This window comes from Narcine bancroftii, chromosome 7, assembly GCF_036971445.1.
Source record: "Narcine bancroftii isolate sNarBan1 chromosome 7, sNarBan1.hap1, whole genome shotgun sequence".
Taxonomy (NCBI): Eukaryota; Metazoa; Chordata; class Chondrichthyes; order Torpediniformes; family Narcinidae; genus Narcine; species Narcine bancroftii.
This window is the reverse complement of record NC_091475.1, coordinates 192996710-193016311: the sequence shown is the minus strand read 5'-3', so window position 1 is coordinate 193016311 and position 19602 is coordinate 192996710. Positions and strand designations below refer to the sequence as shown.

General features: G+C 41.1%; 1 protein-coding gene across 5 annotated transcripts in view; it reads right to left on the bottom strand.

Annotated features, from left to right (window-relative positions):
• Nucleotides 1-438: 438 nt before the first annotated feature.
• The window catches only part of LOC138739553 (CRACD-like protein), a 138604-nt gene continuing 119440 nt past the window's right edge, over nt 439-19602 (bottom strand). For 3 of the 5 annotated variants that reach the window (XM_069891853.1, XM_069891855.1, XM_069891857.1), the window contains 4 exons: nt 7264-7454; nt 5407-5475; nt 4282-4429; nt 439-945 (listed from right to left, as the gene is read on the bottom strand). In XM_069891853.1, the coding sequence (XP_069747954.1) occupies nt 782-945; nt 4282-4429; nt 5407-5475; nt 7264-7454 (572 nt within the window). In that variant the 3' untranslated portion in view covers nt 439-781. The remainder of the gene's footprint in view (nt 946-4281; nt 4430-5406; nt 5476-7263; nt 7455-19602) is intronic. The other 2 variants (XM_069891854.1, XM_069891856.1) reach the window with 2 other exon arrangements.

Sequence of the window (19602 nt, the reverse complement as noted above, 5' to 3'; positions counted from 1 at the left end):
TAATAAAGCACAAATAACAAATCCAGTTACAACCACCACTAACCTGAAAATATATACAGACTTTTCCCTCCTTTTAAGAGTGTCATTGGATAGTTTTGTTTTAAAGATGTGGAAGTATAATTACAAAATGATATATCCTTACAAAAAAATTTGCAAAACTTAAAAAGCATAGAAATATATTTTGTTTGTACATACCTGATTCAAAACATGTCCTTTTAAATGTTAGCGAACTCTCTAAAAAAACATTAAAACACTTGCACATTACTTGAACTTAGAAGCTATTAAACAGTGTTTTCAATAAACGGAGCCACTCTACACCTTTCTCGCCCAACCTTTCTGTTCAATCATGCAACACATCAAACAAATTTAGCAGGTAAATAACAAGAACGAGACTCAGTATATTGACGAACAAGGAGGCACAAAGAAAATAAACACCTATTCTTTCAATGTCACATCATATTGATCCTATACAAGACAGAGGTGGTTACATGGCCCCGGGATCATCCTTTCAGGAATCTGTATTGCACATGTAGTAGGATCAGGCGTGCCTCCCCATCTCTATCTCTACAAAAATCCGGTGTTGTAGAATCCTGGACATAGATGACTAAAAGAAATCTAGTTTTGTTCTTTAAAAAGAAGCCACAACGCTCAGTACCACCTACAGCCTGTCAACATGGGATTCTACCTTTTCATCAATCAACGTTGCCGACAAACTAATGCACATCCAGTAGCTAGCTGCGATTAGGTTTTCCGGTATAACTTGGATGGCCCACATGGGAGTCTACTTGATTATCTGAGGCATGTCACTCCAAGCTTTTGCCTTTTTCTTGGCTAGTTCCATCCACGATGGCTGGTTGGAAGAAGGGGAAATCTTATCTTTGCTGTGTTGATCTTTTCCATCCTTGTCAAGAGTGTTCTGTGTCATTCCTGATGAATGGATATTTACTGTATGAAAAAGAAGAATTTAAAAATAAATTTAAATGCTTCTAGGGAAAATAGAATTTGCATATTAGGCTTATTAAAACCAGACTTGCAATTTTGCTCATTTCATCTTTTAAAAACATTTATAAACACCTTCCAAAAAGTAAATTGTTTTGACATGCAATATTTGTTACCTGGAGTACAAGTACAAACAGAAAGTTCTGTACAGTCATTAATAACAAAAAATGAATTCCATCAACCATACAACATTACAACATAGAAACACACCCCTTCTAATCTGTGCCAAACCTTAGCCCTCTGTATCCCTCCAATCCATGTACCTGTCCAAATTCTTCTTAAAAATTAAAATTGATCCCACATTCACCACTTCAACTGGCAGCTTGTTCCATACACCAAGCACTCTTTGTGCGAAGACGTTCCCCTTCATGTTCCCTCTAAACCTGTTCCTTTTCACCCTTAACCCACGTCTTCTGGATTATATCTCATCTACCCACTGGGAAAAAAAGTCTACCTACATTTACTCTGTTTAGACGCCACTTAATTTTAACAACCTCCATCAACTACCAAATACCACATTCTTCTATGCTCCAGGGAATAAAGCCTTAACCTGTTTAACCTTTCCCTGCAACATCCTAGTAAATTTTCTCTGCACTCTTTCAATCTTATTGATATCTATCCTGTAACTAAAACTGTACACAATACTCCAAATTTGGCCTCACCAATGTTTTGTACAATTTTACTATAATATCCCAACCTCTATACTCAGTACTTTGATTTATGAAGGCCAATATACTAAAAGCTATCTTTACAATACAATCTACCTGTGACACCACTTTCAGGGAATTGCATATCTGTATTCCCAGGTCCCCTTGTTCTACCACACTCCTCAGCGCCTTCCATTTACCATGCATGTCCTTTCTAGGTTTGTCCTTCCAAAATGCAACACCTCACACTTGTCTTCATTAAGTTCCATCGGCCATTTTCTGGTCCATTTTTCCAGCTGCTTTGAAAGCCATCCTCACTGTCTACAACACCTCCAACCTTTGTCTCATCTGTAAATTTGTTGATACAATTGACCACATTATCATCCAGATTATTGATATAGATGACAAACAACAATAGTCCCATCACCGATCCCTGAAGCACACACTCTAGTCACAGACCTCCAGTCTGAGAAGCAATCATCCACTACCACTCTCTGGCTTCTCCCATGTAGCCAATGTAGAATCCAGTTGACAACATCCCCATGAATACGCAGCTTCGCAACCTTTCTCAATAACATCCATATGGGACCTTCTCAAAGGCCTACTGAAGTCCAAGTAGACAGCATCCGCAGCCTGGACTTCATCCATGAAGGGTTTGCTTCTGAGTTGTATCTCTTTATGGTTGAACATATAATTTGACAAAGAATGTATTAGCTGAAATAAAGTGAAATAAAAGAAACCACTTCCCTGAATTGGGTCCCAAACTAGGTGATGGATTTGACTAGCATAAATCTAAGTGACCAAAAATAAAGTGCATCAAGTTACCAAACTCCCTTGGAGTTTATGGTGAGTCCATTGTCAGAGTAAGGGGTCATTCTAACATGTTCTCTCCAGTACGCAAGTGTGGCATGGTGGGGCACTGTGGGTGCCAGATGGTTCATTGCACAAGCACCAGCAAGTCATCAGGACAATCCAACCCACGACACTGAGCTCCCATAGAAACCTACTTCCTCAGCTGCTAATTTCCCCCTCCTTTGAAAAGATCATCTTAGTTCAACCAGACTGGCTACATTTTTGCTTATTCACATTATGACATGGAAGGCCATTCAGCTCATTCTCTCAAGAAAAGCAATCCCATCAATTCTGTTCATCTCCTCCTGCCCTCCAGCATGGTTACTTATCTTCCTTCTCACCTGTCCATCAGCTCCACTTTGACCGTTTTACTCCAACAAGGAGTACATTTCTATGACCAAATATTTTACCAACTTGCCTTTAGAATGCATGAGGCAACGTGAGTACAGGGACAACACACCAACTCCCTGGATTGAATCGCAGGCCAATGGAGCTGAGGTAGCAGAACTAATTAAATGCCTGTACTGATTAAACCAGTTTAATCCTCCACCATTTTGTTCGTACATCTGCCTACATTTTTTCATACCTTGATGAAGGGCTCAAGCTCGACTCATTGATTATGAGTTTGACCTGCCAAATTTCTCCAGCATTGCGTTTTAACTTCATACTCAATACCTGTCGACTGCAAACAGTGCCTTCGTCCAGTTGTATGATCTGGTCTCTACACTATTAACTCTTTCACAGGTTTTCATTAATCCAAGCTCAACCTCTCCAATGTTTTTGCCTTCCACAAAATCCACCTTAAATAGAACAGCTCTCATTGATCTCCATTGACTCCACAACAGACAAAATATTCTCATCTTCACTTTATTCAATAAACGAGGAGTCAGACATAGGTGTCCTTGTTAGCTAGATGTGCTACGGCAGAATGCAGGGCCAGGAAAATGGACCAGCTGCAATGGTAGGTAAATTGGAGTGGATCAAGGCTGACCTGGGAGGCTGGAGTTGACGTATGTGATGACCAGTCTTTCAAAGTACTTTGTAATGAAAGATATCAGAGACGCCAGGTAATAACTATTGAGACACGTTGTCTTGCTTTTCTTTGGTTCAGGATAATAATGGACTTAATAAAGCAGGTGGGTATGCCAGCTGGTAACAGATGTTTGTAAATACTTCCACTTGCTGGTTTGCACTGGTTCTCAGTACACAACCAGGGACTCTAGCCAAACCAAATGCTTTTTGCAGATTCACTCTCAGGAAAGTCAATCTGACATCTATGGTGGTGATCTCGGGTGCAATTCAACTTTGTAGGAGGAAGACTTTTCTGTTATTTGGGCCATTCCTACTATTTTTCTCTCTCCAAAAACCAACTGTATTTATTTATTTATTTTTAATGTAAACATACAGCATGGTTACAGGCCTTTTCAGCCCATGTGCCTTTGCCACCCAAGTACACCTAATGAACTTACAGCCTCCAGTATGTTTTGATTGGTGGGAGGAAGCTGGTGTGCCCAGAGAAAACCCATGCAGTCACAGGGAGAACATAAAAACTCCTCAAAGACAGTGCGGGATTTGAACCCCAGTCGCTGGTGCTGTAACAGTGTTGCGCTAACCGCTATGTTAACCATGCCACCCATCTCTAAAGAATCATCTCATTGTTTATCCTTCCTAATCTCTCACTTCCTGTCCCATCATCTACTGAAGCTTGTTAGAGAAGTCGCTTGGTGGAAATTTCTCGTGTTCAATAGATGAACAGAATGAAAGTTGCTGTCTTTGGTATTACCTGTCACAGGACTGGTTTTGGGAGAACCTTTCTTTGGTGTTTCTGCCACACATGGTTTTAGTTCCAGTCTACAGTCTTGGATAGGTTTGCCCAAGGTTGATGACTTTGGGGGAGTGCTTTTAGATTCAATCAGTGCACTTGTGGCCTCCTGAGAAGAAAAAGATTGACTGTAAACTGGAAATGCAGTTTACAATTTTTGTAAAGAAACATAATATGTCAATCATTAAAGCAGAAATACATTCCACTCTAAAACCAGTGAGAGCAAGTTATCATAAATAAAACTGTGCAGAATTACCATTTATATTAGCTGAAATAATATTAACATGATGGAAATGGCTAATCTTTTGGTTCCTGAGAAGACTGAATGGGCAATGCTTCCAGCCACCATTATATCAACCTACTACAGGAGCTCTATTGAGAGGGTCCTTACCGGCTGCATCACTGTGTGGTACGGTTGGTGCAGAGAAATGGATCGGAGATCAATCCACAGGACCATAAGAGTGGCAGAGAGGATCACTGGAGTCTCCCTCCCTCCCACTGACGTGACCTACCGGGATTATTGTCTGAAGAGAGTGTGCAAAATCATTGAGGACCCCTTCCACCCAGCACACGGCATCTTTCAGCTACAGTCATCAGGAAAGAGATACAGGTATACCCCACTTTAGTGAATTTTTCGTAAGCCAAAAAGGTGTAAAGCGAAGAAGTGATTACCATTGATTTCTCTGGGAACATTTTTTGAGTGTTCCCAGACCCAAATAAAAAACCATCAAATCATACCAAATAACATATAAAACCTAAAATAACATTAACATTTATTAAAAACAGAAATGATATGTTAAATACACAGCCTATAAAGTAGAAATAATGTATGTACAGTGTAGTTAGGCTGAGTCTTCGGAGGTTGGGATGGTGGGAAGTACAGGAGACTGGAATGTAGGAGAGAGAGGAAGAGGGTCATGTATTGACATCTTGCCATAGTTTCTGGGGAAGGAGCTGCTCGAGGTGCACACGCCGCTATAACGGCTCGCTGCTTTCACCACAGTTTCTGTAAAAGTGAACGCAGGTTTCTTCGTAAAAGTGAATTTGCGTAAAGCAAGTATTCATAAATCAAGGGGTATACTATACCAGTACAGGAGGATCAGAGCCAGCACCACCAGGCTGAGGAACAGCTTCTTCCCACGGGCAGTGAGAACGCTGAAAGACCAAAGGAACTGCTCACATGGACCATCCAGAGACTCTCATATTCATGAAACAATGTTTATTTATTTATTTTATAAATACTTGTCCTGCATATGTAATTGTTTGCCTGTATGTGAGTTATGCCTGATTGTGTGTCTCTGTGTTTCACACCGAGGACCGGAGAATGCTGTTTCGTTGGGTTGTACTTGTGCAATCAGATGACAATAAACTTGACTTAATACCACTTTCAACTCAAAGCTATGTTTGTTTCAAAATAATTCTGATCCTTTTCTTGGATTACTGTGAAAGGATTTCTTTCTGCTCATTATAATGTGTTGTAGAACTAGGAGAACACGAGATTTCCTGATGCACAGGATTTCATTTGCAGAAAATGACTGGAGAATTTAAAACAGAAGAACACAAGCAAGTTGGAGCAGGAGGTGGCAACCAGGCCTCTCAATCCTGTCCCTCAATTTAAATATGATCATGGCCAATCCAGGCTGGTATCAATTCTTCTTAAAAAAAGACAAGGAAAGACTGCGTGTTGTAATAATGATTTATCCAGTTGCCATCATCCAAACAAAATATCAAAACATGGGCAACAAAAACCTCTACTATTATTTACATGTAATAGAATGGTTTGGGATCAAATTGTAAAGAACCTGAGAATTTGAGATAAGAGGAGAGCCTCCACAATTCTGAGAACAATTGCAAATGCTGCAGAGGTTAAAACACTGCATAATTGAGTTGCTAGCATACGAATAACGAGGTGGGACAGTTAATATCTAGATAATGGAGGTCAGAGGATGTCCTTTCTCTGTAGAGGACTCCATAGTACTTTCTACTGAGAACTAGCAATAGGCAAGAGGAATGCTGGTAGACCCCAGCTTCGCTTCAAGGACCGCGGTAAGTGCAACAAGAAAGCCTTAAAAATTAACACAGTGCTGGGACGAGGAGCGGAGAGCTAAGTGAAGAGCACAGCTGACAACAATTGACGATGCCTTACATTTGCAGCAACTGTGGCAGAGCCTGCCATTCTAGAATCGGCCTCCAAAGCCACAGTTGACGTTGCTAAACAAATCAGAGGCGCAATACCCATGGTCGATCTTGACTGATGGAGGCCAAGAAGAAAGGTCAGAGCTGAATGTGTACAGACCAAGACGATAAAGAACAAGGATACCCAAGATTTGGACCATGAATACATTCCAGCAATTTTTCTATTTTTCGCTGCTTAAGCCAAAACAAAATCCTTATTCTACAACTGTGGCCCCTTGAGCAGCTTCACTTTAATGGCTCCATTATTGATGGCCATGCACATCCAAACTCCTCAGTGATTTTGTCCCTACCTATATGCATCTACCACTTGGGCTGCGCAGATTACTACCAAAGGCCTTTGGTGTGAAATTCCCCTCAGCCTCTCTATCTCTTTTATAACCAAGCTTATTAGAACCCACCTTTTCTGATCAAGTTTTTAATCATCTATCCAAATACCTCTTGTGTGGCTCATGCTAATCCTTTTAGCCACCTTGGGATGTCTCACTCCATTGCTATCTATACCCAAGTTACTGTTGACTTTTTTTAAATGTGTGAGGTATTTCCAACTGTGGTCTAACAATAAATATGATACACAGATAGAAATTTACAATATTTAACAAACATTCAACATTACGATTGCAAAAGAATGAGTACCAGGTTTAACTGAATAGTGGGCAATATGTAAAACTGAGGCAATGTCAACATGTAATTGCGACGAACAAGCAGTAGCACATGGAAGAGAAATGGTACATCATGGGACAATGTTACCTTGTCAACCTCTGGGCCCTCAGTAATATCTTTGACTTCCTTGGCTGGTGTTTTGGCTTCTTTACCAATATATTGTTCTTGGTAGCCCTTCTGCTTTTGTCTTGCCATTGTCACCCAAGCTGGTATAGTGGGGTCCTCAACAGGAGGTCCATTATCTGGGGCACTTTTGGTCAAAGGTTGCCCTTTGTCTGCTGAAAGGAGATAATAAAAATCAATGTTTTCAAACATCAACTACTTGCATAGACTCCCAATTAACCCTGCTGATAGAATCACATGAGGTAAGGAGAAGCTTAATGGAAAAAAAATTGAGGTATTAATTTCAAAGTATTTGATTAATTCTTGCATTAATTTATTTCAATCCTTCTACATTCCTAAAATTGATTCTTAGGACAAAGTGTTGACTTCTATACAACAACTGAGCAGGTTAGATCCATACTCAGAAGCAGAATCAGAATTTACTGTCATGAACAAGTCACAAAATTCATTGTTTTCTTGCAGTAATCACAGTGCAAACTTCCATATAAACCACCTTACAAAGATGAATAAAAATAGTGCACGAAAAATCAAAGGAAGGCAGTGTCTTTGGTTCATTGATCATCCAGGAATCTGAAGGCAGCGGGGAAGAAACTGTCCCTGAGCTGCTAAGTGCTTGTTTTTAGGCTCCTGTACCTTTATCCTGATGGTTGCAGACTGTAGAGGGGATGGCCTGGGTGGTGGGGGTCTTTCAGGATAGAGGCTGAATTTTCCTTTTGAATATTTTATTTAAATTTTCCATACATGAATTTAACATTTGGTTAATTCAACAATAAAGTTCAGAAATTACACTACATGTATTTATAACCCCCTTCCTCCCTAATTCTCCGACCCTCCCACCCTCATAAGGAAAATCTTCAAGGATTGCTCTGAGATGCACGATCAAACACAAAAAACATTAACCAACCTTCTAGGCAGTCAATTTTTTTAAAGAGGATCTCTACAGGGCTCAAGGGAAAGGAAAAAGATTGTGAAATGCCTAATATTTGCATATACAAGTGCCATATTTGCAAAAAGAGGCTGCTTTCTTAAGACGCTTCCTCTTGTAAACTCACTTGGGATTTAGAAAAATTTGACGAGATCTATTGGAACATCCAAAACCCTGGCAGGGTAGATACAAATCCAGAATTAGACAGCATTATCTTCAAAATAAGAAGCCATTCCCTTAAGTTGTAGAGTAGTCCCTTCTCTAAGGCGAATGAATATGTTAAATCCTGCAGTCCCGAGTGCTGGGGAGATTGTGTCACTGAGTAGTGACACAAACAGATCATTGGAGTTTTTTGAGGGGGGGGGTGGTCAAGACAAGGGGAACAGGCAGGAAAGTTAGGATCAAGGTCTGATCATCCTTGATCTAATGAATGAATTGAAAATATAATTTGGCTTGCTTTATATTGCACAGTTTAAGCAATGGGATTTTCTTTGGACTTAAAATATCTTTCTTTGGCTTGGCTTCGCGGACGAAGATTTATGGAGGGGGTAAAAGTCCACGTCAGCTGCAGGCTCGTTTGTGGCTGACAAGTCCGATGCGGGACAGGCAGACACGGTTGCAGCGGTTGCAGGGGAAAATTGGTGGGTTGGGGTTGGGTGTTGGGTTTTTCCTCTTTTGCCTTTTGTCAGTGAGGTGGGCTCTGCGGTCTTCTGGTAAAACCCAACACCCAACCCCAACCCACCAATTTTCCCCTGCAGCCGCTGCAACTGTGTCTGCCTGTCCCGCATCGGACTTGTCAGCCACAATCGAGCCTGCAGCTGACGTGGACATTTACCCCTCCATAAATCTTCGTCCGCGAAGCCAAGCCAAAGACAAAATGTTGTTACCTCCTCTGCAAAAGATTTTAAAACTGGGCCCAAAACATTGATAGAAACATCAAAACTTAAAATTCAGGAGCAGGAGTTGGCCTTGTGCTCCCTCGTACCTGCTCTGCAATTCAATATCTTGGTATGGTTCCATTTCCAGGTGCTATTGTTGGACAAATTTTTTCATTGATAATTCATACAGCCTCTCAAATTTCCTTATGACATAGAAGGAAGTCGTTTCCAGCTCATAATATCCATGCAGGATCACAGGGAGATGCCAATCTCCCACAAATGTTCCCTCTAACCTACTCTGCTCACATTCCTGTGTATACATCAGGGCAATTTCCAGCCGTGAATTCATCATGTTATGTTAACTCCATTGCCGTCCCAATTGTTAAGATAGATAAGAAACAACAGAGGACCCAACACCCAATGACTCATACAGCACGTTGTACCCAAGGGTATAAAAATGCAAACCAGGTTTTTAAATATTTTACGTCTGTTTAATTGTTTTCACATATTTGATCAAATTTTTTGCTGGAATTTTTGAGTTTAATTTGACATTTTCAATAGAACTAATTTTAAAATGGTATCAAACAATCTGTACGGTGCTTTAGTCTGGAGTCACTCCATCTTGTGGCAATTTATGGAAAGATCACAAAATCACAAGATAAATGAACAGAAGCAGGCCATTAGGCCCATCGAGTCTGTTCCGTGACTCTCCACCAAGATGAAGTATGCTTACACCTAGTTCCAATTTCCAGCCTTTTCTCCGTATCCCTTGTTACCCTTACTAATGAGATATTTGTCCATTTCCTGTTTAAATATTCCCAGTGATCTGGCCTCCACTGCTTTGTTTGACAGTGAGTTCCACAGATGCGCGACCCTCTGACTAAAGAAGTTCTTTCTCCTCTCTGTTTTATATGGATAACCTCTAATTTTAAGACTATGACCCCTTGTCCTCGATTCACCCACCAAGGGAAACATCTTATCCGCATTCACTCTGTCAAAACCTTTCAATATTTGAAATGTCTCTATGAGATCCCCCTCATTCTCCTATACTCCAACGAATACAACCCAAGAGCTGCCAAACACTCCTCATACATCAGCCCCTGTATTCCAGGAATCATCCTAGTAAATCTCCTCTGCACCCTCTCCAACAACATCACATCCTTTCTAAGATAGGGAACACAAAAATGTGGGGCCTCATCAGTGCCCCATAGAGTCTCTACTCTTATACACTATTCCTATTGAAATAAATGCTACAGGCTCAATTGAAACACATTGGCAAATTTCACCTTCGGCTCTCTGCTACATTAATATGCATAAACTTTAAACAATATAGTGTGCTTAAACAGGATTTTCCCTGAAGTCTCATACAATGGGCCAAATGGCCCTCGGTGGTATACAACACAACATTTTGTGGATTCTAATGAACTAGAGCATGATGAATGTAATTGGTAATTAAGTGAGAGCTGCTGGTTTGCTAGTAAATTTAATTCATATAATGAGTGAATTGTGCTTGAAGCATGCTCTCTTTCATTTGGTCATCCATCGAAAATCCAAAAGCCCCAAATAAAACAATATTATTAGTTTGTTTGCCTAGCAAGCAGGTTACGCATAGGGTTGATATTAAAATTCAAAGCTATCGTTAAAATCCCACCGTTAACTCACCCGTCCCTGTTAATGGGCTCTGACAGCTCAGTAGATAGAGCACTGGTCTTGTAAACTGGGGGTTGTGAGTTCATTCCTAGCTGGGGCTTCATTTCTGTGAGGGGCACTGGACAAAGTGGCGACTCTCTGTCTTCCATACCGAAGACAAAGTTAAAGGATTTTATGTATGTTACATTCTAAAATGTAGCATTATACAGTATGACAATAATGGAACATACAGGGTGATATAGGACAGTTAGAAGAGTGGGCTGAAAGATGGCAGATGGAGTTTAATACTGATAAATGTGAGGTACTATATTTTGGTAGGACTAAATGATAGACAAATGGTTAAATAGTAGACAACTGAGAGCAGTGGAACAAAGGGATTTAGGAGTCATGGTACATAATTCTCTGAAAGTTGAATCACATGTGGATAGGGTGGTGAAGAAGGCATTTAGTATGTTGGCTTTTATAAATCAGAGAATAGAACACAGGAGTTGGGATGTCATGTTGAAATTGTATAAGGCATTGATGAGGCCAAAATGGAATATTGTGTGCAGTTTTGATCGCCAAATTACAGGAAGGATCAGTATAGAGAGAATGCAGAGGAGGTTTATGAGAATGTTGCCAGGGTTTCAGGGTTTGAGTTACAGGGAACGGTTGAGCAGGTTGGGACTTTATTCTCTGGAGCGTAGAGGTTGAGGGGTGATTTGATAGAGGTTTTCAAAATTATAAGAGGGACTGTAAGAGTTAATATGGACAGGTTTTTTCTATTGAGAGTGGGGGGGGGGGGAATTCAAACAAGAGGGCATGGATTGAGAGTAAAAGGAGAAAAGTTTAGGGGAAACGAGGTGGAATTTCTTCATGCAGAGGGTGGTGGTTGTAGAGGTGAGATCGATGTTAATATTCAAGGAAAGGTTGGATAGGTATATGGACGGGAGAGGTGTGGAGGGTTATGGGGCGAATGCAGGTCAGTGGGACTAGGTGGGAGAAGATGTTCATCACAGACAAGTAAGGCCAAACTGGCCTGTTTCTGTGATGTCGATGATTATATATATGATTTACCTTTAATGGAACCTTCTCCAGCCTATAAATATGTGTAGTATCTGCACTCCTACAATTACACCTTCCTGATGTTTCACTGTCAGGACACTGATCTCTGGTATTCCCACCTCAATCTTTTATTTATTTTCTCCCCTCCTCTTTTAATGTGTTCCTTGAAACCTGCCCTTTGACCAACTTTGATCATCTACAATGCCTTGTAGGTTAATGTCAAATCTTGCTTGATAAGGCTCCATGAAGCATCGTGGAAGGGTTTGCTTCATTAAAAGCTTAATACAGAGATGCTACTCTCTAGGATTAATGACTGGAGTGTAGCTCCCAGCTTGATCCAACATGCCATCTTCTAAAGAAGACATTACAGGACACAAGATTTTCCTTACCTGCAGAAATAATGGACTAAAAGTGGATTTGCGTGGTGGCAACATAAAGTTGAGACATGTTCTTTAAGTAAAGAGTTTCAGCCCAAAACATTGACTATCTAGTGCCTTCCATGGATGCTGGCCTGACCTTCTGAATTCCTCCAGCAATTTGTGTGAACTTTTGAGTTAGGTTTATAAGAAGATAAATGTTTAAATATCATGAGGGTCTTACAGAGTCCCAATTTGTTGATAGTGAAGGGCTTTATCCGTGAATTGCACCCAAGCAGCTTCAAGCAGTGTGAATTGCGGTAACGAGTGTATAACAGGAATTGGCTAGCAGGCGAATGGGATATCCCCTGTTGTCATTAAACTCATTAAAGACTCAGGTATAAACAACCACAAAGTGTGCACTTAATGCAACTCTCTCTTACCCCACTAAATTTTCATGCCCCCATGTAACCATTGTGATTGCCATGTGCTATTCGAATGCTTGAATGGCTTCCCAGATTTTTCCCCCAATTGTCTGATCCCCAAGAACTACAGCAGAGACGTAGGTCCCTTTGGCTCTTCTAGCCTGTAATGAACTATTTTCTGGCTTGTCCCACTGAGCTGCACCCAGACCATATCCCTCCCGTCCATATACTTGTCCAATTTTTTTCTTAAACGTCAAAATTGAATCTGCATTTACTAATTCAGCAGGAAGCTTATTCCATACTCCCACCACTCTCTGTGTGAAGAATTAGCCCAATGTTCCCTTTAAACATTTCCTCTTTCATCCTTAACTCATGTCATCAAGTTTTTACCTCACCAAAGCTCAGTGGAAGAAGCCTGCTTGGATTGATTCTATTCTAATAATAACTTTACATACTTCTATCAAATTTCCCCTCATTCTTCCACACTTCCAAGGAATTAGGTCCCAACCTGCTTAACCTTGCCCTATAACTTAGTTCCTGAAGTCAGGGCAACATCTTTGTAAATCACCTCTGCACTTATTCAATCTTGTGGATATCCTTCTTGTAATTAGGTGACCAAAACTGCACACGATACTCCAAATGTCTTGTACAACTTTACCGTAACATCCTAACTCCTGTACTCAATCATTTATTAAGGCCAATATGCTAAAAGCTCTCTTTACAACCCGATCTACCCGTGACGTCACTTTCAGGAAATTACGTATCTGTATTCCCAGATCCCTCTGTCTATCACATTCCTCAGTGTGACTACCGTTTACAGTTTATGTCTTAGATTGATTTGTCCTTCCAAACAGCAACACCTCACATTTGTCTACATCAAATTCCATCGGCCATTTTGCTGTCCATTTTTCCAGCTGGTCCAGATCCCTCTACAAGCTTTGAAACCCTTCCTTCCTGTCTACTCCACCTCCAATTTTTATGACATCTGAAAACTTGCTGATCCAACTTACCTCATTATCATCCAGATCATTAATATAGATGACAAAAAACAATGGCTCCAGCATCAATCCCTGAGCTACACCATGAGTCATAGGCCTTCAGTTTGAGAGGCAATCATCTACGACCACATTCTGGCTTCTCCTGTACAGCTAATGTCTCGTCCAATTTACATCCTCATGATGGACACCGTGAGCAACTGAAACTTACTGAGTAAGCTCCCAAGTGGGACCTTGTAGGTAACATCTTTGGCCTTTCTTTCATCAGCCTTCCTGGTTACCTCCTCAAAAAACTATATACAGCCTACTACACATAAAGCCATGTTTACTATCCCTAATCAGTCCTGTCTATTCAAATATTTGGATATTCAATCTCTTAAAATGCCTACCAATAGCTTACCTACTGGTGATGTCAGGCTCACAGGCCGATAACTTCCTGGATTACTTTTGGAGCCTTTTAAACAGCGGAGCAACACTAGCAACCATCCAATCCTCCGGCTACTCACCATGTCTAAGGACGTATTAAATATTTCTGCCAATTTCTACTCTAGCCTCCATCAAGATCTGGGATTTATCTGCCCTTATTTGCCTTCGACAGCAAGCATCTTCTCCTCTTTAATCTGGATAGGACCCATGATCTCACTGCCTGTTTGCCTCACTTCCATTGACTCTGTGCCTGTTTCCTGAGTAAATATAGATGCAACACACCCATTTAAGATCTTCCCCATCAATTTTGGCTCCATAGATGGCTGACCACTCTGGTTTTCAAGAGGACCAATTTTGACCCGTTTGCTCTACTGATCAGCTGCTTTACTGACAGCCATGCTATGCTCCAGTTTCCATGCAAGGTTGCCCATTTCCCCTGCATCTTGCCAGCTTCCTTAAAAATTATGATATTTGGTTAATAGACTGGCATTCAGGCTGAGTTCAAAAAATTGGTGCATAACATATGTGCATATATTATGAAAATGATACAAAAATCTCCAAGTGCTTTTACTTCCTTAACTCAAGCCACCTCGCCTTATCCAACATTTGTCATGCACTTCACATATCCTTTAATCATCAACTTCACCCAGAAACAACCTGGTTTCTTCGAAGAACATAGTAACAATGGTTTGCTACAGAGAATCTCACTTCCTATTCACCTTCCAGAATCACAGAATCAGGTTTTGCCAAGGACTAAATTCCCTGAATGCTTGGCTCAATTTTTTTTTGTATCTTTATTACCTATCGCTACATTTATCTGCCTCAGTAGTAATTTGTGTTATCTATTTTTCAAAACGAACAAGCTTGAATGTAGCAGAAGAGAGCAGATCTGCAAAAATGAGGTTCCTTGAGGAATTGTGTGCTGTGACAAGAATTCCAGTCATGCAGGCTTCTACATAAGAACTGATTAGCAAAAATAAAATAATGATACAGTGATTTATTCCATGGTTCTGATTACACTGGATAATGAAGATTTTGCTTCTTGAACACTGTGGGGTGCATTTGGGCCTGCTGATCACAAAAATCACTTTTAAATTTTCCCATCACGTACCTTTTTTTTTAAGATATAACCCATTTTTATGATTTCCTGTCAGGTTTTAAGTCTACTGCAAGCAGACAAAACCATGAAGTACAAAATTTATTTTCTGCATTCGCACTTGGACATCTTCCCTGCTGATCTTGGTGCCGTCAGTGACAAACACAGTGAAAGGTTTCATCAGGACATTGCAATCATAGAAAAGCAGTATCAGGAGTGGCCGTCTATTGTTAGAAACTGACATGTGTGGCATCAGATGCTGAGTACAAACGAAAATCTGCAGTGAAACAGTTTGAGGTCAGTTGAACTTATGCAATGTGTCAGCGTCCCGATGAGATTAAATAAGATAAATTCATTAAAAGATCATTTAATGTTTCTCCAACTTCCAATGTGATACAGCAATTCTGAAATTATTTTTGTGTTCAGCTTTAAGTTAATCCCCACATTTTTTTCAGGAAGCAAACATTTTGAAAATTTTTTTGTCCAGTGTTTTACTGGCGATTTGGCCAATTTTCAATGATGAGCGATTCAGATTTTTTTGTTTCAACATTGCCAAAATAAACTGATCGTAAATTGGTCCAGAAATTCATTGAAAAACGTTAATATTCCCACAATACTACCTTCTTTACATCCATCATCCAAAGCTTCAACTGATTTATCTGGAAAAGAGGAAGTCAGTTTACCCAACAAATAATTAAGACAATGGCATTGTTAAAATTTGCACTCATTCTTTGAACCTCATCAATTGATTGTGGATGTACACGAGACTCAAAGTTATTTTCACTTTCAAAGGGTGCACCGTGGATGGTCTCTTCAATGAAACTTGATGAAGGAGACTTGTTCAAGTACAGAGGATTAAAGGCAATCCAGCCCAGTTGTCCTAAGCTGGATTTCCATGTCTCTCCTCCCCCTTTCTTTTCCCATTGTAATGCATTATATGACTTATGTATGGGTTGACTCAAAGTTCAGGTTTATTCATCACATAGAACCCTGAGATCCTTTTTCCTGTGGGTCAGGCAGAATTTCTACTTACCGGTTATTGTAAACTGTGCTCAAAAGAAAGAAATGTAAACAGACTGATATGCAATAGAGTATTCAGTAATAAATAATGTGCCAAGTTTTTTGGTTAGAGTAACAAGCCTTTTCGGCCCATGAGCCCATGCCGTCCAATTACACCACAACCCCGATACATTTTTAAACAGTGGGAGGAAACCCATGCAGACACATGGAGTATGTACAAACTCCTTACATACAGCGTCAGATTCGAACCCAGAATACTGGGGCTGCAACAGCATTGTGTTAACCGCAACGGTAACCATACTGTCCTCTACGCAAACTGTGCTGTCCTCTACGTGAACCATGCCGCCCATAATAATCCACATTTAATAAGGTAGATATTCAATAATTGCTGTGCCTTGACCCCAAGTTAAACCAGATGTTTCCCTGGGGCTGTAGCAACTGCTGGATTTCTCTTTTCATTAAAAACACACAAGGGAGCAGAAAAACAACTCCCAAGGACCGTTCAGACCCCCCACAAAGACACGCAAAGCCCACACTTAGGATTTTGAATCTCTGGTGAAAAGAAATGCTGCTAGTTCAGTATAGGAAACAAGTTAAAAATCAAAATCAAAAGTCTTCTTCTTAAGGATTGAGCTTTCTCGCTTGCAGTTTGCTTTTGGTTTGTTCTGTGGAGACTGATGAGGCCAACGTAAGGACTGCAGAATGACGAGGCAAAGCAAACTTTCTGCTACTTACACTGGGCTTCAGTGTGTTACTGATGAATGGACTCAAGGTTCTCAATAATATCGTGAACACTGCTTCTCCATTCATAAGTGGTCATGGGCTAGGCATTTGCACTTTTCCCAGCAAGCCTTGAGCATTAGCTTGAACATTTTTCTCTGTCTACTTGGTAATCCGTGCCCTTAACAGAGTTTTAGAATTCAGAGACTGTTTTGGGAGACTGGTGTTGAGCAAATTGAGCAAACAACATGGCCTACCCAACATCAGACTCAGTGTCGGGGATGTCAGTCTGGGAGAGGGTATGAATATTGCTTCAATTATCCTGGTGGATAATGAGCATTGTACTTCCAACTGAATAACTATACATTTTAAAATGTGAATGAAGTAAGAAAAATGGAAAATATTTGTATACAACAATCAAGTCCCAACAAATACATAAATATAGAAATCAGATACAGACAGGTAGTGGAAAAGACAGATGTGTCTGAAATAAACTAGGCAGTGAGAATAAAATGGTAGGCAGCAGAAATTAGCTTCCAATCACAGCTTATTCCTTCACTCTGTATCTAAACCATGTCCTGGGAGAGTGTGACAGGACATGCAGAGGAAGCTTCACTCCATGTCTAACCCATGCTCTGGGAGTGTGTGATGGGACAATGCAGAGGAAGCTTCACTCCGTGTCTAACCCATGCTCTGGAAGTGAGTGATGGGAAAATGCAGAGGAAGCTTCACTCCATGTCTAACCCATGCTCTGGGAGTGTGTGATGGGACAATGCAGAGGAAGCTTCACTCCGTGTCTAACCTATGCTCTGGGAGTGTGTGATGGGACAATGCAGAGGAAGCTTCACTCTGTGTCTAACCCATGCTCTGGGAGTGTGTGATGGGACAATGCAGAGGAAGCTTCACTCCGTGTCTAACCCATGCTCTGGGAGTGTGTGATGGGACAATGCAGAGGAAGCTTCACTCCGTGTCTAACCCATGCTCTGGGAGTGTGTGATGGGACAATGCAGAGGAAGCTTCACTCTGTGTCTAACCCATGCTCTGGGAGTGTGTGATGGGACAATGCAGAGGAAGCTTCACTCCGTGTCTAACCCATGCTCTGGGAGTGTGTGATGGGACAATGCAGAGGAAGCTTCACTCCGTGTCTAACCCATGCTCTGGGAGTGTATAACGGGACAATGCAGAAGGAGTGGAAGGTAGACAAGGGCAGATATTTAAAGATCATCTGCAGGAAAGGTGGCTAATGAGGGAAATGAGGAAGAGCATTGAAACCAAGAGGGACACATAAATTGGCCTGGGAAAGTAGAAAACCTGAGGACTTGGAGATATTTAAAATTCAGCTGAGTATGACAAAGGGTCTTTTAAAAGATGGAAAATAGAGTATGAGAGGAAACTTCAGGAAACGAGAGATTGCAGATGATGGAAAACTGGAACAACACTCAAAATGCAGTATCCATGATAGGAAATATATAGTCAATGTTTTGGTCGGAAAACCTTCAACGGAAAATGAGAGGAAACTTGCAGGGAACATAAAAATTGACTGCAAAACCTTCTTCTGGCATGAAAAGAGAAAGAGACAACTTAAAACAAATGGAGGTCTTTTGTGGTCAGAAACTGAGGCATTTACAATGGAGTACATGGAAATAGTTTTGTCTTCATTAAGAAAGATACACACAACATTCCAAGAGATCTTCGAGTCCAAGGGACGAGCAAGGAGGAAGAATTAATGGATGGAAATCATTCAGTTATGAAATTGTACCATCTCAGGCACAGAATGACGATCAGGACTTGCAGCTTTAAAATGGATATCTCCTCCCTTGCACTAGCTCTTATATCTGTGTTAGTCAGTTCTTGCAAAAAAGTTAACCAAACTATTGGAAGAACACACTAGGTCAGGCAGAATCTTTGGAAATAAAGTAACAGTCAACACTTCATCTAGAGACCCTGCATCAACCCCTTTACTTCCACAGATGCTGCCTGGCCCACTGAGTTCTTCCAGCAGTTTGGTTATTGCTCCAGGTTACAGTATTCTCCACCTTTCTCTATCCATTCACATACCACTTTAAGTAATCCTTATGCCATAGGTGCTCTGCGATTCGTAAGGGATTGCTTAAGGTGGTATGTGGGTGGAAAGAAAAAGTTTGAAAATCACTTTTAATCGTACCTCATTGACTCGTTATGTGCATGGTTTCATTCTTTCTTTCTTTGGCTTTGCTTCGCGGACGAAGATTTATGGAGGGGGTAAAAAGTCCACGTCAGCTGCAGGCTCGTTTGTGGTTGACAAGTCCGATGCGGGACAGGCAGACACGATTGCAGCGGTTGCAAGGGAAAATTGGTTGGTTGGGGTTGGGTGTTGGGTTTTTCATCCTTTGCCTTTTGTCAGTGAGGTGGGCTCTGCGGTCTTCTTCAAAGGAGGCTGCTGCCCGCCAAACTGTGAGGCGCCAAGATGCACGGTTTGAGGCGTTATCAGCCCACTGGCGGTGGTCAATGTGGCAGGCACCAAGAGATTTCTTTAGGCAGTCCTTGTACCTTTTCTTTGGTGCACCTCTGTCACGGTGGCCAGTGGAGAGCTCGCCATATAATATGATCTTGGGAAGGCGATGGTCCTCCATTCTGGAGACGTGACCCATCCAGCGCAGCTGGATCTTCAGCAGCGTGGACTCGATGCTGTCGACCTCTGCCATCTCGAGTACCTCGACGTTAGGGGTGTAAGCGCTCCAATGGATGTTGAGGATGGAGCGGAGACAACGCTGGTGGAAGCGTTCTAG